Here is a 21,066-nt window from a genome sequence, read left to right as displayed (position 1 = left end):
CCAGCTCTGCCGAGGCCGCCGTCCCGGGAGGGGCGGGGAAGCAGCGCGGGCGATGCCAGCAGGATCCCTGCTGCACGCCGGGTACGCTCGGGAGCTGAGCGCCAGGCAGCGAGGGCTGGAACCGAGTGAGCAGCGGGCACCGCAATTGGGAAGGCGGCCGGGGACCAGCCAGACCGGCTCCCCGTGCGAGGCCTCCAGCTACGGCAGCTGCACCGCCTCCCTCCCGCTCTCTCTCTATCCGTCAGTCGGCCCAGCCAAGCCTGGCCCGGCCAAGCCCGGCCCAGCCCAGCGCGCCATCCCCGCCTATCGCGAGCGCGAGGCATGCTAGGAAGGGCCGGGCCGGGGCCGGGACAACGCAGGCGCGGGTGGCGGCGGTGTCGCGGTGCGGGCGGCCCATGGCCGTGGGCGGCGGGCCACGATGACCGACTACAGCGAGGAGCAGCGCAACGAGCTGGAGGCGCTGGAGTCCATCTACCCGGACTCGTTCACGGGTGCGGGGCCGCGCCGGGGCCGCGCTCGCAGCCGGCGTGCGGGGGGGAGGAGCGGGAGGCCGCGGCGGGGCTGCCGCGGGTCCCGCGGGGGTTCGAGCCGCGCCGCTTCGGTGGGTGCTCGGTGTGTTGGTTCGCTTTCACCCAGCAGAGCGCCTGGTGGCCCCTGTGGCCCGGTCCGTGGGCGCTGCCCTTGCCGCGTTTAGTGCCGTGGCACAGCAGGCAGCCCGGCGTGGGCAGCCCGGTCCCCTGTGCTGGAAGGATGCTCTTCGGAGAAGCCTTTCAGAAAATGCGGCCCTAGGTGGGAATCGCGGAATTGGTTTGTGTGCCGACCGGTTTGCCTTTCCGGGAGCAAGCTCGTCGCGATCGTGAGGCGTGGGATGTTTTGGGACGCTTAAAGGTGCTGTTTCCTCCGTAAATGTATTGCCACTACCTGCCTTACTCCATTGCAGTGGAAAAAAGGGCAAACTTTAATTCCCTGGTGCAGCATGGTATAGTGCTGAAACTTTCATGTTGTGGATACATTGGTTCATCAGTTTTTCAGGATTTTCAATTTACCATCAAACAGTTAAGACTGTCTTCCATGCCAGTTAATCCAACATGATTTTTGGCATTCTGTGTCCAAAGAATATTAACAGTGGAAGAATCAGTGCATTTACTGTTCCCTTCCTGCACAGGATCTACTCTGCCTAGAGTTCCACAGCATCTTACTTGGCAGTAACTTCACCACACAAACATTTGCCTAGTACAGTTGCCTATTGCTTCAATCTGAAAATCTTTCCAGGTCTTCAGTTTTATGTGAAAAGTTATTTAAAGGTATATGAACTGATCTCGGGTAGCTGGGATGCTGGATATCTGATACTGATGTGGAAGTCGTATTATTTCATCTAGCCTCTACTCTGATGCTTACTCAGCATTATTATTCACTCATGTAATGCTTTTATGCCCAAGAGAAGAGAGGGGAATAAAGATTGTAGTAGTACACGAGCAATTGGGCAAAATTCAGTTGATACTTTGAGAGCATGTACACTAATGTGGGCATAGGTTATAACAGTGAAGCAGAGCAGTCCTTACATGAGAATGTGGTCTGCAACCCACAATTGTGCAATGAAGTTTTTAGCCGGTGAAGCACAGGTCACAGCTATGTTGTGCTGTCTGTCTTCTAGTGCCTGATTCACACACTTTCATTCTAGTACGTTGCTTGGTTAGTAGCATTTCTTGCATTAAGCTGTTTTAAATATAGGTGCAGGCATACTGTAAATATAGTCCAGGGTCAAGAGTGCACTGGATGCTCATCAGACATATTTGGTGCAGTAAAGCAAAATAGCTTTGGTAGCTTTCTGCATGCAGTCAGTGCATTACCAGAATTACCAGATTTAATTTGCACTTTCTGGAACAGTGGAACTTCCAGAAGAGAAAGTTTTCAAAAAATGAAACCCTCTGGTACTGTTGATGATGTATGGTCTCATTCAAAGAGCACTCCAGGCATCACATCCTATGGAAAACAGGTGTTAATTGAAAAGTATTACATTAATAAGTTAAAAAGGCCCTTAACGCTGTATCAAAAGCTTACTTTCTCATGAGTCCTTGAGAAGTTCCATTTTAGTGATGTGAAGAAGTAATTGACTTAAGGACTCTCCCTGACTCTTGCTTTTTTCCTTTGAACAGTATTGTCAGAAAAGCCAACAACTTTCACAATCACTGTGACATCTGAAGCTGGAGAAAATGATGAAAGTAAGTTGATCATGTCTTACTCAGAAACTTCTCCTGTATATATTTAAATCTAATTCTATCACCAACAGCTGTCTATACCTCCACTTTGATCCTTGTAGGGGCCTGATACAGCAAACATTCCTTAGCAAATATAGTTCAAGGATTTGGGTGATCCTTTTTTAATTTGCAGAAATGTTATGCTTTCACTGTAGGACTGCTTTGTGCTGAATCTCAAAGGCTTTGTAGCATAGCTTCAAAAAGTATAAATAGTATGGGTTGTCACCATCCTTGCAGTGGCTTACAGACATATTTTGAGGGTTTTTTCTTTTCTGCCCATTCTGTGTGTGCCAGCTACGTGGGAGAGTTGAGCCTGTGTGCTGTGAATGTGAAGCCCTTAAGGAACAGTTCTAGAGCAGAAGGTTGGAGCTTTCCTGTATATTTGTTAAGTACCAACAATTGCGTGGGCATGCTGTAAGCAAGCCTTACTCCAAGCAAGTTCGAAAGCTGCTATTCTGGGTACTATAACAGAAGGAATAAACTGGTGCTATCTTACTTAGTTTTAAAGGAGTAAGTCCTGCTTAGAGCAGGTGTCTCTGTTGTAGAGACTGCTGTGCTGCTGAGAACTGTGAGTCTGGAACTAAAGGAAAGCTTCTCCCTGGTATTCTGGGAGGATTTGAAAAAGGAACTCGATTCTCTTTTGCCTTGTTTGCATGTTACCCTGACTCCAGGCAGCTTCAGATTGAACGCATTTTTCTTAGGCAGTTCTCTGCTTAATAACTTCTACTGGCCATAGTGTGTTTGTCCTCAGTGTGGAGCCCTGGAACCCAGCACAGGTTGATACTTCAACCAGGCATACAGAATCTGAAGTGTTCATATGCTGAGATTCTCTCTAGTTCTGTTACTACAACTCTTGCGGTTTTCCAACTCTGTGTAGAATATGAGGGAGATTACTGCCCTAATACCTGTCATACTACAGGAAGTTTTTCAGGCTTCCTAAAGACCTTTCAGACATGAGTAGGTTGTAATAGTTTGTGAGTTTGTGCAAATGTGAACTTTATCATCTTAATTTCTTTAAACTCTTGGGTTATGTTTAAATCTGTTCATATTGGTTTAGCATCTGTGTAAGAATGTTCCTTAAAGGCAAGAATATTTTATATTCTGTAATCTTAATGCTGTTGATGCAGTAGGAAAACACACAAAGTTATACAGAGTTACCACCATAAGAATATGTGTTTCTTTATCTTGTAGCTGTCCAAACAACCCTTAAATTTACCTATAGAGAAAAATACCCTGATGAAACTCCACTATATGAAATTGTCTCGCAGGAGAATCTTGACGATAATGATGTCACGGACATAATAAAGCTGCTAGAGCAGCAGGTAAGGAAAATGGAATATCTTGGTACACCTTGATACCACTTCACACTTTGGCTGGAATTACTGTCTCAAATCAGTTGTTTCCAGAGGTATCTGCTACTGATTTGAAACCTGTTCCATATTATAGGAGCTTACTTTGAGGTTTGAGTTTGGTGAATGTCATCACTGAGGTAAGATACAAAGCTAATTCAGTGTGTGCAATAATGTAGAATAATGAATTGGAAGTGCACTAGGGATTCCCCTCATTTCCACTTCTAGCTTAAGGTGAATTTGTTTATGTATGTGTCTGTCTATCTATCTATCTATCTATCTATCTATCTATCTATCTATCTATCTATCTATCTATCATCTATAGTATTTATGAAAATAAGCCACCTCGGTTTCATTTGGATATATTAAAAAAATTGATTCTTGATTCTTGATTCTTTTTGATAACATAACTGTTTGGCGGTGGGGTGGATCTCATCAACCTTTGGGATCAGTGACAGTGCATTGTGAAGGAAAGAAGGAAGCATTTCTTTGGTTTCAGGGATTTCTTGCAAGTACTCACTGCCTTAAAATTGCCATAATATATTTAGTGGGCATTTTTTTCATTCCTTCCATCAGCTTATATTTTTTGGTTTTCCTGAGAAACTGTCTTACTTCAAAGGAGCATGTAATAAAATTAAGGAATAAACTGTTCCAGGAGAAGAAAGATTCTGAGTGACTTGTCTCTTATGATTTATGATATTCAGATTTTAGAGTTGTGTTTCTACTGTAGGTTTTGTTTTATTAATGAAAAAGCCTTTCAGAAGATGTTGGTAATATGTTCATAACCTGTACAGAGACATTCATCTTTATGTTTTGCTGCACACCCATTTGGAGATAACTAACTGGATTAACTGGACAGCTCAATTTGAATTTTACAGTGAGCTTTTGAGACTGGTGCAGAATGTGCCCTCTGCATTTGCACAACGTCCTGCTTTCTATAAGCGTATTTATGCATTCAGGTTCTCCTCTTTGAAGTTGCCTTCTTTCTGTTGTAGGCAGAAGAAAATTTAGGAATGGTAATGATCTTCACTCTAGTCTCAGCAGTACAGGAGAAATTAAATGAAATAGTGGATCAAATAAAAACACGAAGAGAAGAAGAGAAGAAACAGAAAGAAAGAGAAGCAGAAGAAGAAGAGAAAGTATGTAAAATAATGTTTTCAATGAAAAAGACTTCCAGCTTCTTTAAAATGCTTTATTTTGATGCAGGAGCAGTTAGTTGCAGTGGGAAAAGAGCAGCTGTCCTAAAGATGATTTAATTGAAACTTAAGAAGATTGATTAATGAACTTAAGTGATCTCTTTTCCCCTTTTTTCTTATGCAGTCTTTTTTGAGTCTAACTCCTTGTTCACAGTCCCATCTAGTCCCTTCTACTTCCTAAGGCAGGGATTTTTCCCAAATGAAATCGGATTTGCTGTAGACAGTTTTTTGCTGGAAGAAAGGGGAGTAAGAGGGAATGGGGAGCAAAAAAGGCTAGAAAATGTTATGCTGCACACAGGGTCCATGGTCTGAGGAAAGCTGTCTTCCTTGGTAGACTGAGTGGATAGGGTGGAAGCAGTGGGACCAATCTTCAAGACTTGTTTGCCCTCCTGTAGAATAGTTTTACCATTCATGGATTGTGCTGTGATAAATCCAACTAATGAGTCTTCACTCACTTCCTGAGAAGTAGCTAGAGGATGATGGAACTTGGAAGGTTCTGTATTTCTGAAAATTGGCGAAGAAAATGTTTGGTTTTTTTCTGTTTCAGCAATATAAAAGGATTAATGTACTTTAATGGGAAATATTTCAATGTAGATTGCACTTAAGGGTTGATAAGAAGTGTTGCCTACTTAAAAATAACCTATAGTAGTGGGGAGTTGTGAACTATTGCACTCTAGGTTCAAAAGGAATATGCAGGGTTCTTCCATGAGAAGAACCTCATTCTATTCCACCTCAGTATAGTTCTCTGAGAGGAGGATCCCATGACAAAAACCACAAGAATGTGTTCTTTATATATTCTCAGGATTAGGATTAATTTCTCAAAATACTTCACAGCAAGCAGTTTTTCTGGAGTGTTGTAATTTAAATACTTAAGAGAATGCTTATCTTCACCTGTAGCTTTGCAAGTTGTGTTTGCAGCCTTGTTTTCTATTCTTCCAGCAACGTTTTCATGGCACTCCTGTTACCATTGAGAATTTCCTTAATTGGAAAGCCAAGTTTGATGCAGAGCTTCTAGAAATAAAAAGGAAGAAAATGAAAGAAGAAGAACAGGCAGGCAAAAATAAGCTAAGTGGTATGTTTTAATTCTGGTTGTGAAATTTCTGCAATGGTACCAGCCTATAATGACAAGTCTAAAAGTGATTTTTACACAGATGATAGGCATCCTGCTCCATAGTCTGCATGGCTTGGCTTTTGCTGGATCTACTTTTGACCTGATTACCTGAAAAAACATAACCAATGTGGGTCGTACTGTATCACTTTTCTGTTTTCTCCTCACTCTGGCTAGCTTCAATGAATTTGACAGAGATGGAAATTTTAATGCTATTAAGTTTCATAAAAAGCTGTACACACTTTTTCATAAAAACGGGACCCACTTGATTCCCCTCTGAAGAGTATGCATTTGGGAATCTGCAAAGCTGAGATAACAGAAATCAGGCTTCTAGTTTTCTGTTCTTTAAAGTATTGTTAGTACATGGTGTCTGTTTTTCTCTATACAAATGTAATTTATAGATGCTTCCCTTTGCAAAACCAAAACCAGGCTTATTCTTGGATGTCATTAGTGTAATTCCAATATTAGCATGGACACCAACCAGTCTTGTTTGTGGAAGCTTTCTTGCATGAGCAATGTAGATGGAAGACAGGTGATTTATGTGGAGAGAATCCTGAGCCTTTCTTCCTGTCCCTCTCAGTTAGAAGTGCTTCACTCTTCTGTGATGTTGCCTTCACAGCTGTGTGTGTTTAGGAGCTGGTGTTTTGTGTAGATCCAAGTTGTTTTTTAAATGGAAGAATATATGAAAAAAAGTGGAGGAGTAAGCTGATTTCCTTCCCAGTTCCCACAGAGGATTTCTTATGGAATGCACGATGAAGACTAAAGCAATAAGGACTGAACACAGGGTGTGGGGTGTAAATTTTTCTGCCCTCCCATTATTAAGGTCTTAATAACACTACGGTGACCCATTTCACATCTAAGAGGAAGAAGTTTGTTGGTGTGGATGAATCCTGGATGAATAAAAAAAATAAAAAAAACAGAATGGGGAGCTTACAGAAATAAGCAGTTAAAACCACAAAAGACTGTTAGAAATGCTTGATTTGAAAAGACTAAAATACATATGCTGACCATTGTTGCCTCAGGTTGATAGAACTGTACTTAATTATATATTGTTTTTGTATTTTATTTCTAGGTAAACAGCTGTTTGAAATGGATCACAACCTTGACACCTCTGACATCCAGTTCCTGGAGGAAGGTAAATTTCTATTTGATTCCACAACTGAAAGGCAGTGGTTTAAAATAGGTCAAAATTCCTAAGCAAAATCTGTTATATTTCTGACTTAACATCTTACATCAGAATCAGTTTTACATTGGAAGGGCTTTCTGAAAAGTACTGTTTTGCAGAGTACTTTAACTTTTCTCAAAACCAAAACCTTTTCAAGATGATAAAGTGTATTTATTTGCAGCCTTGTACTTGAGTTGATCTTATTTACATTGCCTCTATTTAAATGATTGGACTAGGAGCAAAACCAAAGAAAAGGAAAGCAAAAACAAAATAAAAATCCCAACTCAACCCTGACTTTTTTTTCATAATAGCCAACCTTCTAACTCCTGATTTCAAGCACAGGTCTTGAACTTTTGTCACCTTTTCTCTGAACCTCAACACCAATTGTAAACATCTTGCAGGTTGAAATAAATGTTATTTGCTTCAGTGCAACCCAGTTCTTTTTCATGGATTCTGCAGATGTGCCTGTTATCTCACTTAAAATACTGACCTGGTGCCAGATGAAAATTCTGTAAGCCTGTACCAGAAAAATATTAAACTTAGAAAACCAGTTGGAGATAAACCATGTAGAAGCATATATACTCACAGTAACATATCAATTTGATTTGCTGTACTGCTTTTTAGTATCCTAATTTAAAATACCTGAGTTTTGAGGTAAGACAATTCTTTAATATATATTAAACTTGAAATGGTAGTAATGGGGAAGTTTAGTTTCTTTTATGGGGAATAATTTAATCTTGTCTTCCTACAAAATACCTAAAGTAAAGATAATTTGTTGATGGCACATTTAGCTGCCTCAAGGGAGGAACAGACTGGGCTCGTTGCCCAGATGATTTGGGATTAATCCATTAATTTGTAATCCTATTGCTACTAGCGATTAAAAACTCCAATTCTTATTTCTATTTGCATTTTATCATAGATGCAACAGGTTACTAAGTCTGCTTTAATGTTACAGTAGCATATAGTTCTAATTTTCAGAGGATAATGGCATTATCTTGATAGGTGCCTTCAGGTCCAGTGAAATAATAGAAACTTATTTGGTGACCAGAAGATGTCACTGTTGATGCATAAAAATAAAATAGCAGTCCTCTAGTTTTATCCTGAGGTCAGCAGCATCTCTTTCAGGAGAAAATGTGAAAGTAGCCAAAGCTTCACCTTGCTTGTAAAATTTAAATCTGAAAGGAAATGTATGTACGTCAGAATATGGTGCATAAGGAATTTTTTATGAACCCTATGCATTTATCTCACTAAGATAGTAGTAATTATTCCAGCTGTGAGGTCCTGAGCTCCTGCTTTGGCTGTCCTGGGGAGAAAGAATCTCTGCTTCTGGCAAATGTAATGTTAATTTCATGCTCCAAATGAATTCTGAGGTTCTGCATGACATTTCTCTTGACTGGGTTTTGATACAAAGTGCAAAAAAAAATTCAGCTGTAAAAAGATAAAATGTGGCATTTACTTTTCAGTATCTATTTGATGTATAAAAAGCCAAGTAAGTTAGCAGCTAACTACATTAAAGAACTAATATAAAAGTCTTGTACGTTTTGTTGTTGATATTTTTCTTGTTGCATGAAAATAAGGTATCTTTCTATTCCTTACAGCTGGAAACAATGTGGAGGTTGATGAATCTTTATTCCAAGAAATGGATGATTTAGAGTTGGATGATGAAGAGGATGACCCTGACTACAACCCTGTTAATTTAGATAGTGATTAGACTTATTTGAACTGATTCTGTCATCAGTATGGACATATGTAAGGAGAGAGGGGCAGGCAGGAAAGCCACAGCATCTGTGGTTTTAGTAACGTTTATTGTATTTCTTTTTTCTTAATTTTTTTTTCCAAAGAAAAAAACCAACATATTTTAAATCCAGGAGAATGGTCTTCTGATGACTTTCACTATAAATAAATTTAATATTTCAAATGAAAAATTTGAGAAATATTGATCTGTCTGAAAACGCTTTTCTATTTTCTCTAATTTTTTTCCACCCTACTTCTGTAATTGTCCTTTGAAGAGATGTGGCAACTTGCAAGATAGAAAGTTGTTACAGCAAGCACTAAACACACCTGCATCTGAATGCTGAGCAGCTGTTCTGCTGTCTTCCACCTGGGATAAACATGGGCAGCTTTGGTGAATAAAAGGGATCACATACTATGCAGTTATTTATTTTTTTGTTTCTTCCTCCTGTGGAATTTTTTAATAATTCAGGTCAGTTCTGGTGCCCCAATTTGTCTGCTTTAGATAGACAGCACTAGTCACCTTTGTTGTATAGCCTTATTAAAGTCTAGTGAAAACCATTTCCATACAATTAGAGTGACATTTTTTGCCATAGTCATGAATATCATTTTCAAAATGGCAAGTTCAGGTCACTAGGGGAAAAAAAAGCAGAATGTGAAGTCCTCTTGAAGTTTGGTTGATGTGTTCAGGGAGTTTGGGTTTTTTGAATGTGTGCATCAATGAACTTCTATGAAAAATCAAAACCCACCTTATGAAGATAGTTTGCTTTTGGCAGCAGACTGTATTGAAACACTATGAGTGGAATGCACATTAGAGCAGCAGGGTTTATAGAGTGCTCTGTAGGTTCGAATGTAACTAGTGTAGTTTTAGAAGCACTGTGTTGGCAGCCTGTGAAGGTTAGCAGTGAAGTGCAGTAAAGCTACACATCAACTTGGGGATGCTGCCCATCCTTCAGAGTTTTTTCTGGAGCTAACAGCTCTTAGACTACTCCCTTGCCACCTCCAAAAAGCCCAGACACTGCAGAACTGCAGTGTTTAAACATGCTGTGTTTGAAACTGCAGTGCTAGAAGAATGATGGTGTCAAAAGACAGCTTCCCAAATAGACGGGCACCTCAATGATTAAACACTGTGTGCTGAATTTTAAACACTGTTAGTAAGACTGCCTTAACTGTGCCGGCTTCAGTCTTTGAAGAAGGTTGCACTAAAGTATCATATTGCTTAGAGGAATAATAAATTTATTAATTTTAGTATTTGAAAATTCCATATTCAAAGTGAGAAGTTTAACTATGGAATTAATTTAATGGTTATAAGATTCTCTGCTCATATCACTCAAGAACATCTGTTTAGGATGACCTCCTTTAACCTGTTTTTTTTCCTTTTCTTTGTTCAAGTTGAATGAATTTCTAGTGCATAGAAATAAGTGTTCAAGTACCCTGTAAATACTTTTATAAATTAACCATGTGCCTTTGTTCCTACTGTTGTCCCTTTGATCTTTTTAATTTTGACTATTAAGAACTCTAGATAAGCATCTAGGTCTCAATGATAATGTTTTATGTTTCAAAGCAATAAGGAGGATCTGTGCTCCAACAGAGTTACCAGATACATTAAAAAAATTGTGAGCTAGTGTGATAGTAAATCTTGTCTTTTCCAAAGATACAGTTCAATTGAAATCTTCAGTTACTACATGCAATTGCTACAATGTTTTAAAATGCTCTTCAGCACTGAGCTTAATGTATTTCTGATATGTCTCAACTCAGCTGCATAAAACCCTATTTAATTTCTAAGGCTGTTTTCCATTTTCAGCTATATAACTTAAAACTGGTGGTTTTTTTCATAAAAGGAGCTGGAATTGGAAAAGGAATTGGAGCTCTCTAAATTTGGACCAATCCAAGAATCCAGTGTAGTCTGTGCAAATGTGGTAATCGGAAAACTTTCCAAGTGGATCAATAATAAGTCATCTACATATGAAAGGAAGTTTCTCATGAATTATATTTCTAGAATAATGAAATTTTCTAGTCTGTTTCCACACTAACATATTTATTTGTTTTCATGCAGAGAATGTATAGCTTAAAAATGTTAAAATTATGTAAAACAAAATGTGAAAATGTGTTTTTGCTGTTATATTTCAAAGCAGAAGAAATAATAAGGGTTGAAGTGGCAAAAAAATTGCATAAAGTCTGTTCCTTCAGGTTTTTGGAAGAAGTTTTAGTGACTCAGTCTGAACTGCAGATTTGTTTAGCTTTGTTAGCAATTAATATCTCTGAAATAAAAAGGGAATTTGACTGAGAGGAAGCTTGGCTATGTGTGTATTAGTTTGCTGAAGTGAACAGAAAAGGGTTTTTTGTTGGAAAAGTTTATCTGAGATGTTTTGGATTAGACTGAAAACTAATTTTTTATTAATTGAATAAAATCCAGTTTGTAAACTTTGACAGAATTACAATAATTTAAAATCCTGGTGCTGACAACGTATCTTGCATACTGTTTTTAACTGCTTGAGTCCAAAGCATGCACTATAGTGCATGGAGGCAGTAGTGAGTTGCAACACTGCACCTTGACCGGATGCTGTGGGTAAAATCTCAGTCTAGGATTTTGCATCCAAATTATGAGTACACTATTGGCATCTCCCCTTTCCTTTCTTCTGTTTTGACACCTCCCTCACAGACCAGGGCTAATAAGGGACCTGATAGTTCCTGGGAATTGGGGGACTTTCTTCCTTAGTCGTGAGTGTCCTAAGTATTTTAACCTTTCACACTTCTACACCTACTGAAATGAATGCATTTTCATAACCAATTTTTTAATTTCATGCATATTTCAGAAAAATCAGTGATTTATGGACTGTAATATCTGTACATGTTCACCTTTCACTGCTTCCAAAAATGACAGTTCTTATTGCCAGAGCATAATGAAACACGAGAGAAAGAGGTTACTGGTAAGGCTCTTAGAGCTGTATTTAGGTGTCAGCATAGAAGGGAGTCTAAATGAAAGGGATGTATCTAAACTCCAGTTACAATAGGTGGATGCATGATAGAGCTAGTAAAGTGAAATGAGCCTGTGCGACCTGCTCCCCTCCTGGAGGTATACATTATAAAACACACTAAAAATAGAAATTAAAAGGATGAAGTGAAGATGGAATAAACACTTCTTAAAAATATATTAGTTTTATTTGTTCATGATACAAAAGGAATATTTTCTTCCTCTACCCCAAAGGATTGTCTGGCACAGCACCTAAAGCACACACACTATTTTGGACACCGCTTTCTTAGACCTCTTAGTCAATGCCAACACCGATCCAACCTCCTAAGTGCATGTGTTCAAGTGATACATCCAGAGAAGCCACCTAATTGAAAAGAAGTTTACTAGTAAACTAATCCCTGGTGGAACAGACTGAATCGTGATGAAATAGAGGACTGGTCACAGTGGCAGCATAATCACATTTACAGAGATAAACCATGATGGGGAACTCCATATAAGTTGCTCCATAGTACCTTTATCCACTGGTCATTAACAACAGTGGATAATTTGCTACCAGACAGGAGGTGTTGCTAATTCTAAGCAACTAAGAAACGAACACATTTTCCAGTAAGACAAGGACCACAATACTTCAGAGTTACATTTGTATCAGGATGCCAGAGGTTTGACTGAACACAAAAACTATAGGTTTACTCCAGTGTTATGCTTCTCCAGAGCTCCCAAGCATTTATGGAGACATAGTTAAGTCTAAAAATTGTTGAGTTAGGGTCCATGGTCCAGAAGTTTATTGTTTTGCACCCAGCAAGTTCCAGAAGCAGGTTACAAAGGTATCCTTTAAGGAATCTTCTCTGCTGTTAAGATTTGAGAAGCCTGGCAGCGAGCCTAGAAATAGGTGGAGAGAGAGGAAAATAAAATATTTTAATGAACAAAACCAGCACTTTAAAGAGCTTCTTTCAAATTAGTAGTTTAGCAATCTTAACAAGTGTTAGGGATCATATTTCATCTTAATTAAATGGGAGCTTTCAAGACAACACTCAAAACAACTGATATTTTTTAATATAAATTGGATTTTTGAAAAGAAGAAAAAAGAAATGGCAAACCAAAACAAAATTAACACCATCATCCTCACCAAATCCCAAACACTTTTTTACATTGTGTCCTGAATTTTAAGGCTTTGCCCAGTAGGAGGAGTGAATGGCCATGTTTCACTAATATTTCTGACACATTCAGGGCCAGAAAACACTTAAGACGATATCTCATTTCAACATACACATTAAATAGCGAGTGATTCAGTTACCAGCTATTTCATAGTTTAAATAAAAGTGTGTCCCAAAACTTGAACATGCTGAACAGTGCCGATGAAACACCACAGAATTGGAACATGGGCCCTCAGAATCAATTTGTTAGTGTAGGAAAGAAAATGCTTAAGAAACAAAAGCCACATTTGACAATCTGCTGAAAACTTCTAATGTCTTAAAAAAGGTAAAATGCCCCAAAGCCAAACACATGGATAGGATTTATAAAAATTTCAACAGCTCAAACCTCTGAATGTAATTTTGCACTCTGAGTGTAAGTAACTTACATGCTCATGGTCAGTTATTTAGGAGAAAACATTGTAAGAAAATGAAAAGTTTAAAAAAGCCTAATTTACATCTACAAATGGCTGAAAGCTTTATAAAAGACCTAGAAGTTGTCAGTTGCATCAAGGCGGCATCCGTTTATATACAAAATGGTTTTGATTTTGATATCCTGGGATTATATAAGCAGAAAGCAGGAGAGAAGAAAATCAAGGAAAGTGAAAAGATGCAAAAAATCCACCATGAAATCATATATGCATATGCTTTCAAAGAGATGCATATGGTCTTAAATTCTCACAAACATAAACTGTTTTCTGAGATACTTACAACTTTCTCTTCCAAAGAGAGCACCCCATCTACAGCCACTATCTGGTATTGCTTTTCTTTCAGGCTACCCACAAATTTCCGAAGTAGTTTGAGACCAGTTCCATCACAGTTTTGTTTCAGCAGTTTCTGCATTTGTTGGGAAGAACATCCCGGGTCAAACAGTAACAAACATAAGCTTTTGTTCTTCTTCTCCTCTATTCCAACAACAGTACGACTATGACCTAATACCAAAATAAGAGTTTCAGTAGTTTAGAAACACATAAATCCCATTTACTACCTTGTAACATACAACACATTTTCAGATCAAGGAAGGCATTACTCGAAATTTAAGAAGATAGTTATAAGAGTGTATGTCAAAAAGTTGAGATCTCAATCACATTCAGCTCTTCCATCCAATAAAAATACAAACTTTAATGTTGCTTTTACTAAATAGGAAAATGACAGGAAATAAAACCATGCCTTCAATTCAATGAAGAAAAACTAAAAAAAGCTTCTCTGAACTGCAGTACATATAAAAAGAGAGAATAGTAAGAAACCAGCTTATTGTGACACTGACCTTGATGTTGCAAGTAAATAGGTGGTTTGGAAGTACACACCACCTTTGCACCACCTTCATTATCTTTAGAATAGTAATGCAAAATCCACTCAAACAAGCGAGGATGTGTACCCATAGGGCCAGTGGGTTTGTGAAAGTCAATGATTTGGCACCTACAAAACATTGGGAATGAAATAACAATAAAATTTCAAGCAGGTTGCTTGTTAAAACGATTTTTTCACATCTGAGTCCCTGCCACCTGCACCCAGGGGTCCTTACTACTTTCTTATTTTTTAATACAGAAGTAGAGGACACATAATTACAAAGCAACAAAACATATACTGTCCCAAACTGGAAAATTTATTACATAAGAAAAAAGTGCTCTACTCTGTTCAGTCTAACAAGAACTTGTGAAACTTCCAAAAATAAATGTTACATTTTTTGGTATGTGATACATGCACACTAGAGAATCCAATTAAAAGCCATAGAAAATAGCTGAAATTCAGATTCTTCTTGAGAAGAAACTTTCAGAGAAATGAAGTCTTTAATACATGCTTATATTTATGCATATGTGGCATAATTCTGCATCAAGTCTCAGTGATCTAAGAAGTTACTCAGTTTATATGCTTCCTGTAAGTAGTTACACAGCTTCATGCTGCATTACATCAGATTTGTTTATATATTGTTAAATTTAGTCATTAAGGTGGCTTTGTCATCACACAGTTGGGGATTCTAACCTTTAAAGGTACAGCACTTAAATCAGCAGTTAAAAATAACGACCACAACAAAAAGCAATATTTACTTTATCCTGAGACTGGTTAACAGTGAATAAATCTCACATGCTCCTATCCATGCTCTGGAACCATGTAATCTGTTGTTGAAGTGAGATGCCCCATGAGGATCAAAACCTTCTCTCCAGGCATCTTCAATCATGGACTGAAGCTTTGGGATACTAGGAATTAGTGTAGTATCTGGAACAGAAAAGCTTTTGAATTGTTGTTACAGAGACTTTTGGATTGTTTTTACAGTCTATTAATTTAAAATATTCAGTTTCTTTTATAACGGGCAGCTGGTGCTACAAAGATGCACCAAAAAAAATAAAGGTAAAATTTTAACCACATCATTTCTTGCCAGTATTCACATCTGACTCTTTCACAGTAAGTTCCAGTGGTATAACAACCATTTAATAGGTATCATTGACCTTGTAAGACCTGCTGTATAAATGAAAAGGCAAACCATCAGTCAGCAGGTTGTCATTCAAGGTACGTGGAACAAACAGCATTTTGTTTAATACCTCTCAGGCAGTCATTGTAGAAGCTGTTTTGCAACAGTGAGGAAAGGAGCATTTGGAAATTCCTGTAACCACAACCCCAGCCTCTGTCACCCAAAGATGAGTGGAAGTGATCTACTCCCGCTGAAAGCCACACACGCCTCACATCTTTGTTCTCATTCTGATAGTACTTGCACAATGCTTCAATGACTCCTAAAGGAAGACAAAATAGGAAGTTCACCTGTAAAACAAACTACTACATTTACCAGAAGATTCCTTCCCCAACTTGGAACAGATGCAGATTAACACAATTTATTTTAAAATTTCATTACATTTAGAGCCTGAACCACTAAAGTAGTGGATATTGCCCCTATTTAATTTCAATGGTCTTTACTTTGACAAATTTATATACTATGAAGCTTTCAAAACTAAATCTATTTTTTCACTGATGCTACACAATGATTATTTTAAATTAAACAGCTTGGACTAAATTATAAACTGTGATAATCAAAGAAACTAATACAAAGATATAGAAAAGGTATGTCACTAATACTATGTCCCTGCCACCTCCAGTTCATCATCATCTTGAAAATCTGGCAATATTTATGCATACTACATAAACCTTTTAGTCCCCCCAACTTCTTTTTCCAGGAGAAACTAAGAGAGGGAAAAAAAAAGGAATGGCAGAAATGGCTCAGAACTTGGGAATTATTGTAAATATTTTAAAATAATCCTCCTGCAGGGTATTCCAAGTTCTCCTTTGTTACATGAAAGAATATGCTTGGGAATGCTCTCTCCAATTCATATATGTAAATCCTAAAAGCCCTTTTATGGCCATGTTGTTGTGAAGAGAATTATTCAATGGTCACCACGAATAATTTTCTAAGAACTTCTCTAAAATCTAAATTATTACCAAGAATGAAAACTTGAAATGTGTTATTTCCATGCAATCTGTTTGACAGAGGAAATTTTATTTTGCCTGTCAAGAATCAAGTGGATATTTCGTATGTCAGAACCATTTGCAACAGGCTCAAAGTCCCTTGAATTGTGGTCTTGGAAAATAAAGACAAGGAAGCCTTTTGAAAGGGACACATCCACCCTGTGTTTCTGCACCAACTTTAAAATGTTTAAAAAATGTAACAAATGGATGTCTACTCCTCCCAGTCCTCTCTTGGGCTTTGTAATCAGGTGAACACTGTGCTTACGTGCAACCAGCTTACACAATGTAACAATTAGGAGAAACATAAGAGAAAAAGCTGCTGTGAATTTGAACAGATACACTGGATTAGGAACTAATGAGTAATAAGCAGTAAACAAGTACAGAGTCAAGGGCAACCAGCTTGTAATAAGACATTTGCATCTTCTGATACATACAATACATGTATTTGTGCCATTAACCAGACAACTTGGTTCCAAGTTCCACAGCAAAAAACAAAAATCAAAAAAAAAGAGAAAGGAGAAAAACAGCCTGCAAGTTAGAACACAGATTAAAAATATACCAAGATTTAATTTCCTTATTACTTTAGGACTATAACAATTTGGATTGATCTAGAAAATAATGTTTAGAACTAGGACACAACCAACAACGAATTACGTGTTTTGTTAAAGACCGGTTTGGTCCCTACAATCTAAGATATAGAAAATACGGTTTTAGTTGTATAATTTCAGCATATTTACCTGATGTCTTCGTTTTCCCATCATCTACACCAGAAGCCAAACTTTCCATCATGTCAGCTTTTCTCTTATGATATTCAAAGGGCTGCATCCTTCCTCTATCAACTTCTCTTTCCATATTCTTTAGAAATTGCTGCTTGAAGCCACCAGAATTATCCAAGCCATACTGTCTCTGTTAGGGATAGAATGTGCATAATTTAAATCATATTTTTAAAATTCATCTTTTGTCCATGCAGTTTCTCAAAATCACTATCAGTAACTTTGAAAAATTGTGAGACATAAAAACTCCAGAATTACAATTATTTTAGAGCTGAAGAGCAAGCTTCATTCCTGGACATAATTACTAGGGACTAGGAAAGCTATAGTTGGAAGAGCAGACACATCCCTCTGCTCCCTCTTGGCAGAGCCACTGGCACAGAGGCAGTATGGCAAGAAAGCAGTGAGAGTGGGAAGTGAGTTACCAGGGCTGTTAGATGGGAGACAGAGGGAAGCATGACCTGGAGCAGGTGATGGTATTCCAGTAAAGGAAAGCCAGGATGCTCAAAGCCTTTGGCACTCTGGCAGAGAATGTGCTCCAGGCTGCACTGCAAGGCAGAGCACTAGAGCTGGCTGGAGCACAGGCAGCAGGTGTGCTGGGAGAGCAGAACAGCAAACATAGGGAGCAACCAGCCCCATCCTCGGCCAGCACCATTCAAAGCTGTAAAGCCAAGTAGCTCAATGCTGTCATGTCCAGCACTCTACTAGGATCAACATTGCCAAAAGACTGAATTTGCTTCCAACCCATCCTTGCACCATTATCTCAATATAGACTGTGTGGCTTGTACAGTCTGACCTGGTAGGGCCATTCCAGGATATTACAATTCCAAGATACTCAGCCTCTAAAGGCACAACTGGTTTTAAATTTATCATGTAGAAAAAAAGAGTGTACCTGCAGTTTTTTAAATTCTTCCCTCTCTCGCTTCTCTTCTGATCTCTGCCATTCATCTTCTTCAGTTTGGAGTTGCTGAGCCAGTTCTAGATCTCTAATGTTTCCACCTACCCCAGAACAACATTCCAAAGTGAGGGGACTTAGTCAGGAGGTTAGTAATGCTTTGAGGGATCATTTGCTTAATTTTTAGAGATTCCTTTCTAAGCAGACAGACATAAACACAATTGGGCACTAATTTTAGGAGATGCGCCCCACATTTTTTTGACTACTAGTATCAAACGCTAAACAGGACTGACTGCATTCAGTCTACCAAGACTCAGACTCGTGACTTGGACAGTTTATGCAGTTACTGGAGCAATTACTTGGCAAATAATGCACGTACCTGTACTACTGAGAAGATAGCTTTTGTTTACTGTGTTTCACTTCACTGTTAGCAAAAAGTCACAGTTCCTTTAACACCACTTATTAGCATCTAGGACCATTGCTAGCAGCCTCATAAAGAAGTGACAAAAATTTACAATCAGAGAACTGAATAGGGAATCTCTAAGATTCTGTTAGCCATGTTATAAAATAAAATTAATTTAGATGTTTTTACTTTAACGCTGTGATTAATGAATCAGCAAAGTATTTGCAGAAATGAATTGAGAAAAAAATGAAGTTTTCATAAGCTATAAATTCTCAGCTCATCACAGTGAAACATGCCACTGTACACTCTACTTATGTAAACCTTCTATAGAGCTAGAAAAACAAACATATAATACTGCTGTCTCTTAAACATTTTTTCTCTAAGATTTTCTTTTGGCTAACATGCAGTTCATTTACTTAGCATGCATAGATGGAGATTTCTTTATTAGCATGGTAATTAAGTAGAGCACTTGGGCAAGTGATAGGACCTTAGTTATGTTAACTTCATCATATATGTGACCAAGTTCCCTTTAATAACAGAAACATTTATTTTAAATTTTATGTGAGATTCTACACTACAACATGCAAATATTTGCATTTGCTTTCAAGTATTATCAAGCCTGTACCCTTTCACATACCTTCTGAAAAGTTATGTTCCTCTAAGTGTAAATCCACATGTTCTTCAAGTATCTGAATGTTTGTACAGGTAAGACTACACATAGGACATTCATATAGCTGTTCACCATTTCCTGTGTCTGAAAAAGAAGTGCAGTTTCTTGATTAATGCAATTCCTGTGGCTTTTTGGCTAGAATTATCACCTAATATACAATCGGAGACAAATATAGTAATGAAATTTGTCTGAAACTCCCCAGTGAAAAGCAGCAAATTCCAACAGCTGTTACTCTCTTCACCACTTAAAAATTTGTATCTAAATACATAAACACTTTAAGACATATTTTCCTTCTTTTGATTAGGTTTTGCCCCATTTAACTTACAGATCACAATTTGCTATGATAAAATTTATATCAAGAAATGCTTAGTCAGAAATACCAATAAGAAGATGTGTTCTGCTAACTGAAAAATTTAACGTTCATGTAATGACACGGCAGTTGTTGGGCTGACAGAATAAAAAGTGCAGTCATTCTTCTTCTGTCGGTGTTCCTGCATGTCCTCGAATAAATTTTCTTTCTGCAGTTTTAGGATTATTCAGGGTACCATATAGGATAGGCAAAGTTCAAAAGGATTTCTGGAGATCATCTAGTCCCTGGTAGAACGGTCACATGAAATAGGCAAAGTTACACACAGTTTTTCCCAGCCATTCATTTTTTGAATAATTCCAAGTATAGACTCTTTACAAACTCCCTTCATAAACGTATTCTAGTGTTTAACCATTCTCACAGTAAAAAGAAGTGGTTTTGCATTTAAACGGCATTCCTCATATTTTGACTTGAGCCCACTGCCTGTTGTTCTCTCACTCCATCTTTACTGCTCTCCTCGAGTCCCTAGATTTTATCTGGACCTTCCTCTTCCTTCACAAAACACAAGAATTGATATCCTGTGTTAGCAGTTTCTGGAAGGCATTTGTCCCAGCTAAATGTTTATCATTGGTTGGAGGAAAACTTGGTATAATTATCTAAATTCACCAGAAGCATGCAATGTAACACCACAAAATACAGTTTTCTGAAACGTGTTAAATACATAAAAAACCAAAACACCTTAATACAACTATTTTTAAAGCAGAAAGTGGTATGCAGACAAGCAAATTATTCAGGCTCTGCATTATTTGCACACATGGATGTAAAACGTTGTTCAATGCTACGACCTGAGGGTGGGGTGGGTGTGTTCTTGGGGGGGGGGGGGGGGATGTTTGTTAAGAAAAAATATTTTAGTCACAGATTATGCAGTGTGATTGACTGCACTGGCACATTTTGCATCCTAACCATCATTTATCTAGTCAGTACATGTGGCTTGTTACAATCACAAATGCTGATCTTCTAAGGGTATTACCCACTAGCGGAGATGCCACCTTTAAGTTAGCGTTCGGCCAGGTAGTCAAAATAAAATTCTGCTCACACCCAAAATAAACTACGGTATCTAAATACACAACTACTTTCTTTGCTCTAGCTTTATCTCCCTGCCGGCTCTCCGTTGGCACCTCCGATCCCCGCGGAGAGATCCCTCCCTCCCCGCCGCCGCTCACCCGCGCCCGGGGCGCCCAGCAGGTGCCCGTGCCGCGCCCTGACGTGCTCCTCCAGCTCCCGCCCCGCCGCCTCCCCGCAGAACGGGCACTCGGGCGGTGCCCCGGGGCGGCGGCAGCCCGGCGGGCCCGGCTCCGGGTGGGCCGTCCCCATGTGCCGCCGGAGCTCGTCGCAGCCCGCGGCGGCGCACAGCGGGCAGCGGGGCTGGCGGCGGCCCGGGGATGGGCGCTGCAGGTGCCGCCTGGCCGCCGCCTCGGAGGGCAGCGCCTGCCCGCACACGTCGCACAGCACCATAGCAGCGGCACCGCAGACACGGACGAGAGGGAGTCCCCTCACCGCCTTCCCTTCCCGCGCGCTTCCCGCTGGGAAGCGC

General features: G+C 39.0%; 2 protein-coding genes across 3 annotated transcripts; one reads left to right on the top strand and one right to left on the bottom strand.

Annotated features, from left to right (window-relative positions):
* The first annotated feature begins 319 nt into the window (after window positions 1-319).
* RWDD1 (RWD domain containing 1) lies at window positions 320-11,100 on the top strand. The gene is made up of 7 exons (XM_014892660.2): window positions 320-491; window positions 2,157-2,222; window positions 3,450-3,580; window positions 4,603-4,746; window positions 5,743-5,875; window positions 6,984-7,046; window positions 8,675-11,100. The coding sequence occupies exons 1-7, from the start codon at window positions 419-421 to the stop codon at window positions 8,785-8,787; spliced, it is 723 nt and encodes a 240-aa protein (XP_014748146.1). The 5' UTR covers window positions 320-418; the 3' UTR covers window positions 8,788-11,100.
* Window positions 11,101-11,947: 847 nt separating this feature from the next.
* Window positions 11,948-21,054, bottom strand: ZUP1 (zinc finger containing ubiquitin peptidase 1). Of its 2 annotated transcripts, none has more exons than XR_015802510.1 (9): window positions 20,696-21,052; window positions 19,133-19,249; window positions 18,090-18,196; window positions 17,165-17,333; window positions 15,512-15,700; window positions 15,057-15,188; window positions 14,239-14,390; window positions 13,683-13,903; window positions 11,948-12,660 (listed from the first exon to the last, which is right to left on the bottom strand). XR_015802510.1 is itself a non-coding variant. In XM_014892655.2 (9 exons), exons 1-9 carry the CDS (start codon window positions 20,985-20,987, stop codon window positions 12,613-12,615), a joined length of 1,464 nt encoding a protein of 487 aa, XP_014748141.2. In that variant the 5' UTR covers window positions 20,988-21,054; the 3' UTR covers window positions 11,948-12,612. The 2 variants fall into 2 exon arrangements, 1 of the variants encoding a protein (XP_014748141.2); XM_014892655.2 differs by having other exon boundaries at window positions 15,020-15,188; window positions 20,696-21,054.
* Between the last annotated feature and the right edge of the window lie 12 nt (window positions 21,055-21,066).

This window comes from Sturnus vulgaris, chromosome 3, assembly GCF_052056855.1.
Source record: "Sturnus vulgaris isolate bStuVul1 chromosome 3, bStuVul1.hap1, whole genome shotgun sequence".
Taxonomy (NCBI): Eukaryota; Metazoa; Chordata; class Aves; order Passeriformes; family Sturnidae; genus Sturnus; species Sturnus vulgaris.
Note: the sequence above shows the minus strand (reverse complement) of the source record. Positions and strands in the feature narration are given on the sequence as shown.

Coding starts and splice junctions, on each gene's coding strand:
- RWDD1 (XM_014892660.2), top strand. CDS start 419: ATGACCGACTACAGCGAGGAGCAGCGCAACGAGCTGGAGGCGCTGGAG. Junction 3,581..4,602: donor TAAAGCTGCTAGAGCAGCAG/GTAAGGAAAATG, acceptor TTTCTGTTGTAG/GCAGAAGAAAATTTAGGAAT. Junction 4,747..5,742: donor AAGCAGAAGAAGAAGAGAAA/GTATGTAAAATA, acceptor CTATTCTTCCAG/CAACGTTTTCATGGCACTCC.
- ZUP1 (XM_014892655.2), bottom strand. CDS start 20,987: ATGGTGCTGTGCGACGTGTGCGGGCAGGCGCTGCCCTCCGAGGCGGCG. Junction 17,334..18,089: donor AAGAATTTAAAAAACTGCAG/GTACACTCTTTT, acceptor TATCCCTAACAG/AGACAGTATGGCTTGGATAA. Junction 15,701..17,164: donor TGGGAAAACGAAGACATCAG/GTAAATATGCTG, acceptor GTCTTCCTTTAG/GAGTCATTGAAGCATTGTGC.